Source organism: Phragmites australis, chromosome 5 (genome assembly GCF_958298935.1).
Source record: "Phragmites australis chromosome 5, lpPhrAust1.1, whole genome shotgun sequence".
NCBI lineage: Eukaryota > Viridiplantae > Streptophyta > Magnoliopsida > Poales > Poaceae > Phragmites > Phragmites australis.
The window spans coordinates 823,842-829,019 of record NC_084925.1 but is presented as its reverse complement, the minus strand read 5'-3'; the positions used below and the strand labels follow the sequence as shown (position 1 = coordinate 829,019).

General features: G+C 48.1%; 1 protein-coding gene across 1 annotated transcript; it reads left to right on the top strand.

Annotated features, from left to right (window-relative positions):
* Positions 1-375: 375 nt before the first annotated feature.
* Positions 376-4,016, top strand: LOC133918216 (luminal-binding protein 2). The gene is made up of 8 exons (XM_062361970.1): positions 376-536; positions 1,247-1,514; positions 1,597-1,811; positions 1,892-2,134; positions 2,271-2,750; positions 2,849-3,003; positions 3,100-3,182; positions 3,283-4,016. Exons 1-8 carry the CDS (start codon positions 488-490, stop codon positions 3,788-3,790), a joined length of 2,001 nt encoding a protein of 666 aa, XP_062217954.1. The 5' UTR covers positions 376-487; the 3' UTR covers positions 3,791-4,016.
* The last annotated feature ends 1,162 nt before the right edge of the window (positions 4,017-5,178 follow it).

Genomic DNA, 5,178 nt, shown 5'->3' with positions numbered 1-5,178 from the left:
TTACTTGCAGAGGATAAAAAATGACTGAAATTTTCATAAAATTTTACAAATTTCGTCTTATTGCTAATGAACGAAAAAAATTATAAAACCAAATTCAAACCCGTGATTGTAGTAGCTAATTTATACTCCTATTTATTTAGGCGGACGAGAGGCCCAACCCATCCCGCAGGAGACCATCTCGACCGTCGGACGGACGGCACGGACGGCTGGGACTCACCCAGCACAGAGAGCGCCCGGATTGGCTCGGCCGTCCACGCGTCTCGCTCCTACTGGTCCAGATCGGACCCATGACGTCCCGGCCAACGCGACGGGCGCAGGTAGATCCCGAGCCCGTCCACGCCACCCTCCTTTATAAGCCGCCCACGAACTCGAACCCACCCATCACCCGCACTTCGATTCGATTCGATTCGGTTCGATTCCAACACGAGGAGATCAAACGCCAAGCGAAGAGGAGCTTCGACGCGTCGCGGCGGTGGTGGCGGCGGCGATGGATCGGCTTCGCGGATCCGCCTTCCTGCTCGGCGTCCTGCTCGCAGGTACGATGCGATCTCTCTCTTTGTGTGTGTGTGTGTTCTCCTGCGGGATCTGCGGCTGGGTTAGATTTACCCGGGTTCTGAGCTCGATCTGCGTTGTTTACTCATCAATTAATTCGGTTATGCACCGAGGAAATATGTTTGGATCAGAAAAGGTTACTCCACGGCCTGTTCATGTGATTTAGGGTTCAGATTGATTGAGCAACGCCTTGATCTAATATTTGTAGGTAGTTCTGTTCCGCGAGTAATGGGTATAGTTAATGACGTCTTTTTTTTCTTTTTCGAAACTGAGTTGCACGAGCTGCACTGACTCTGACTTAGAGCTCACACAGTAGCAACAGATTTGATTTCATCTAATTGCGTTGGTGCCATGATCTGTAATTGGCTTGATCGGAATTATGGTACAAGAAGAGTTTGTCTTGTAATGTAAGGGTGTGATGCACTATGCCATGCAGGAAACCGTGAGGTTTTCCAGACTCGCAAAACTGATTAGGTTTTTTCACGTCCTCAACATTCGTAGCTGGCTAGCTTTTCTCACCTTAGAAGAATATTCTGTTTCAGGGGAATAGTTTGAGAGGTCTCTGGACTAAATTGAATCTTTGAGATGTGACCTCAATTACATTTCACTTGTATGCAGCTGTATATGTTGTGCTGGTAACATTGAGAACAGATGGATGAACAATGTCGTTTATGCATTCTTGTTGTGTATGCAGGGTCCCTGTTTGCATTTTCAGTTGCAAAGGAGGAGACCAAGAAGCTCGGGACTGTGATCGGTATTGATCTTGGTACCACCTACTCATGTGTTGGTGTGTACAAGAATGGTCATGTCGAGATTATCGCCAATGACCAGGGTAACCGTATCACACCTTCATGGGTTGCATTCACTGATAGCGAGAGGCTCATCGGTGAGGCTGCCAAGAACCAGGCAGCTGTCAACCCAGAGAGGACCATCTTTGATGTCAAGCGTCTCATCGGAAGAAAGTAATACCTCTCTCCTGCTATGTTTTCTCGTAATTCTTGTTGTGGATGTCTGGTGTCCTAACTCTAATGCCAATTGTTTTAGGTTTGAGGACAAGGAAGTCCAGAGGGACATGAAACTGGTTCCGTACAAGATTGTTAACAAGGATGGTAAGCCCTACATTCAGGTCAAGATCAAGGATGGAGAGAACAAGGTCTTCAGCCCTGAGGAGATCAGTGCTATGATTCTTGGAAAGATGAAGGATACTGCTGAGGCGTATCTTGGCAAGAAGATCAATGATGCCGTCGTCACTGTTCCTGGTTAGTAACCATTCTGCAGGTTACCTGACTTGGTCATTCTATCAATGCCGTGGCTAACTTGTTTCTGTAATTGCTTTTAGCGTACTTCAACGATGCACAGAGGCAGGCAACCAAGGATGCTGGTGTTATCGCTGGCCTCAATGTTGCTAGGATCATCAATGAGCCAACTGCTGCTGCTATTGCCTACGGTTTGGACAAGAAGGGTGGTGAGAAGAACATCCTTGTCTTTGACCTGGGTGGTGGTACTTTCGATGTCAGCATCCTGACCATCGACAACGGCGTGTTTGAGGTGCTGGCCACCAACGGTGACACCCATCTTGGAGGTAAGAGAAATGTTCTTTTGTCATTAGAGTTAGCTAACTATCTACTGCATTTGGGCAATATAAAGCTATCTGCATTGAAGTTTTAGGATATAACATGCACTGTCTTGAGATGAGTTCATTGTTCATATCTTCTCAGGTGAGGACTTTGACCAGAGAATCATGGAGTACTTCATCAAGTTGATCAAGAAGAAGTACAGCAAGGACATCAGCAAGGACAACCGTGCTCTTGGGAAGCTGAGGAGGGAAGCTGAGCGTGCCAAGAGAGCCCTCAGCAACCAGCACCAGGTCCGTGTTGAGATCGAGTCCCTCTTCGACGGGACCGATTTCTCGGAGCCGCTGACCCGTGCCAGGTTCGAGGAGCTGAACAACGATCTGTTCCGCAAGACCATGGGACCTGTCAAGAAGGCCATGGAGGACGCTGGCCTTGAGAAGAGCCAGATCCACGAGATTGTCCTTGTTGGTGGAAGCACCAGGATTCCCAAGGTCCAGCAGCTCCTGAGGGACTACTTCGATGGCAAGGAGCCCAACAAGGGTGTCAACCCTGATGAGGCTGTTGCCTTTGGTGCTGCGGTGCAGGGAAGCATCTTGAGCGGCGAGGGCGGTGACGAGACCAAAGGTTCGACCTTTTTTTTTTACTCTCCTGGTTTCTTCCCTAGTTGGAATCTCTTGGCAGTGAACATCCTACTTACACAATTATGATGTGGCTTTGTGCAGATATCCTTCTCCTGGATGTGGCTCCCCTCACCTTGGGTATTGAGACCGTCGGTGGAGTCATGACCAAGTTGATCCCACGGAACACCGTGATCCCCACCAAGAAGTCGCAGGTGTTCACCACCTACCAGGACCAGCAGACCATCGTCTCCATCCAGGTAACAAGGAGCAACCTGCTCTGTCCCCTACTGGGAACTCCAGTATCAGCTGTCAGCTGTGGCCTGATTTATCTGTTGTGATGTGAATCCCTGCAGGTCTTCGAGGGTGAGCGCAGCATGACCAAGGACTGCCGTCTTCTCGGCAAGTTCGACCTCTCTGGCATTCCACCAGCTCCAAGGTGCGGTCATCATCCTGGTTCCCGAGTGTTGCTAACTGAAGGAATGAATCCATTCCAGTGTCTGATGATGTGTTGCTGTTGCTTGTGAATGGATGAACAGGGGCACTCCCCAGATCGAGGTGACGTTCGAGGTGGACGCCAACGGTATCCTGAACGTGAAGGCCGAGGACAAGGGCACGGGCAAGTCTGAGAAGATCACGATCACGAACGAGAAGGGCCGCCTGAGCCAGGAGGAGATCGACCGTATGGTCCGTGAGGCTGAGGAGTTCGCGGAAGAGGACAAGAAGTTGAAGGAGAAGATCGACGCCCGCAACCAACTGGAGACATACGTGTACAACATGAAGAACACGATCGGCGACAAGGACAAGCTGGCCGACAAGCTGGAGAGCGAGGAGAAGGAGAAGGTGGAGGAGGCCCTCAAGGAGGCCCTCGAGTGGCTGGACGACAACCAATCCGGCGAGAAGGAGGACTACGAGGAGAAGCTCAAGGAGGTCGAGGCCGTCTGCAACCCCATCATCTCTGCCGTCTACCAGAGGTCCGGCGGTGCCCCCGGAGGTGGCGCCGACGGTGACGGCGGCGTGGACGACGACGAGCACGACGAGCTGTAATGTAGATGATGATGCCGGAAGCCAATTTTTGTAATGGTGTTTAGGGGGCTCTTGGGGGTGGCGGTTTATTTGCAGACATCGGAGACTAATCTTCCTTCTCTCATCAGCGCTCTGTCTAGTTTGTTAGAGTGTACAAACTCTTGTTTTCTTTACTCGCTGCTGATTTTCTTCTTGTCATAGTGAAATTGTATCGGAATTCATGCGAAGGATATATCGGAATTGCACTAAATCTGCACACCCTCCTAATGGCCGTCTCTGAGTCCCTTCCCTTCACCGCCGGCAGCTCACCAACACCGTGATCCTCTCTGCTACGCTTCCGTTCGCCGCCACTAAACCCTACCTCGATTGAACATTCCATGCTCCATTATTTCACCGGTGATGTTAGTTTTTTTTCCCAAAAAAAGTTATATAGTTCATTTGCAATGTTTTTGCCAGTCCATCAGCATTGTTCCACCAATATAGTACTTGTTCATGAATCGACATGACATGTTCTTAGTTTATGCGAGTTCTACTGGTGGAATAAATATTGATAAAAATTTCAATAACTAAAGAAAAATCGTTAAGCAAAAAAATTCTAAAAAGCATTAGAATATAAAAGTAACAAAAAGAATTAAAAAAGAAAATGAAAAAGAAGCAGCTTTGCTAAGCGAAACAAGAGTCCATGAGTGAATGCGGAAGAGCTAGCAAATGCGCATGGACGCAATGTACGCTGGGTCGAGCATACGCTCGGATGCTCGCGGGCTGCCAATTAGAGGGGGTTAGGGCCGTCATAATAATTTGGAAAAAGTCTATTTTGCCTTCTCAACTTTTGTCCCGGTCCAATTTTACTTAACCATTAAACAAGATATTATTACTCCCTCAACACTGCAAATAGGATGTCCACCCCTGCGGTTTTGTTCCACGTGGCTCACATGTGGCGATGAGCTCCACATGCCAGATGACGTCTCATCGTCTTAGCAATGGGAGAGCACCTCTTGCGCATCGACACGGGACCTCATAGCGATGGTGTAGATGTTGTCGTGCAGCCTCAATGGCTCCTTCCACGCTGTATATACCGGTGACGCTCTAAGGCGTTGGTTGAGTTAGGATTTCTAAAAACTATTTGGATTAATTTAATAAGATAAATTTAAATTAATTTTTATTTAAGTGTGGTTTAAGTTTATCTAGTGTGGCTATACTATCGCGATAAAGTTTTACACTCTAGGTTTCGATCTTAGCAACTACACGTGCACTTCTAAGAAAAGTGAATGCGGAAGATAAAACGGCGCAATATAAAAGTACGGAATGTAAAGAAGATTTTGAGCGCAAACTCGGCATAATAACTTTTTCCCATAGTATCAATGAGTTGTCTCTTACTACTAGTCCACGTTGGAGCCTCTTATAAGGGT

Bases quoted from the DNA above. Each gene is read 5' to 3' on its own strand.
- LOC133918216 (XM_062361970.1), top strand. From the start codon at position 488: ATGGATCGGCTTCGCGGATCCGCCTTCCTGCTCGGCGTCCTGCTCGCA. The intron at 537-1,246 runs GTACGATGCGAT...TTGTGTATGCAG, and splicing joins GCTCGGCGTCCTGCTCGCAG to GGTCCCTGTTTGCATTTTCA. The intron at 1,515-1,596 runs GTAATACCTCTC...CAATTGTTTTAG, and splicing joins AAGCGTCTCATCGGAAGAAA to GTTTGAGGACAAGGAAGTCC.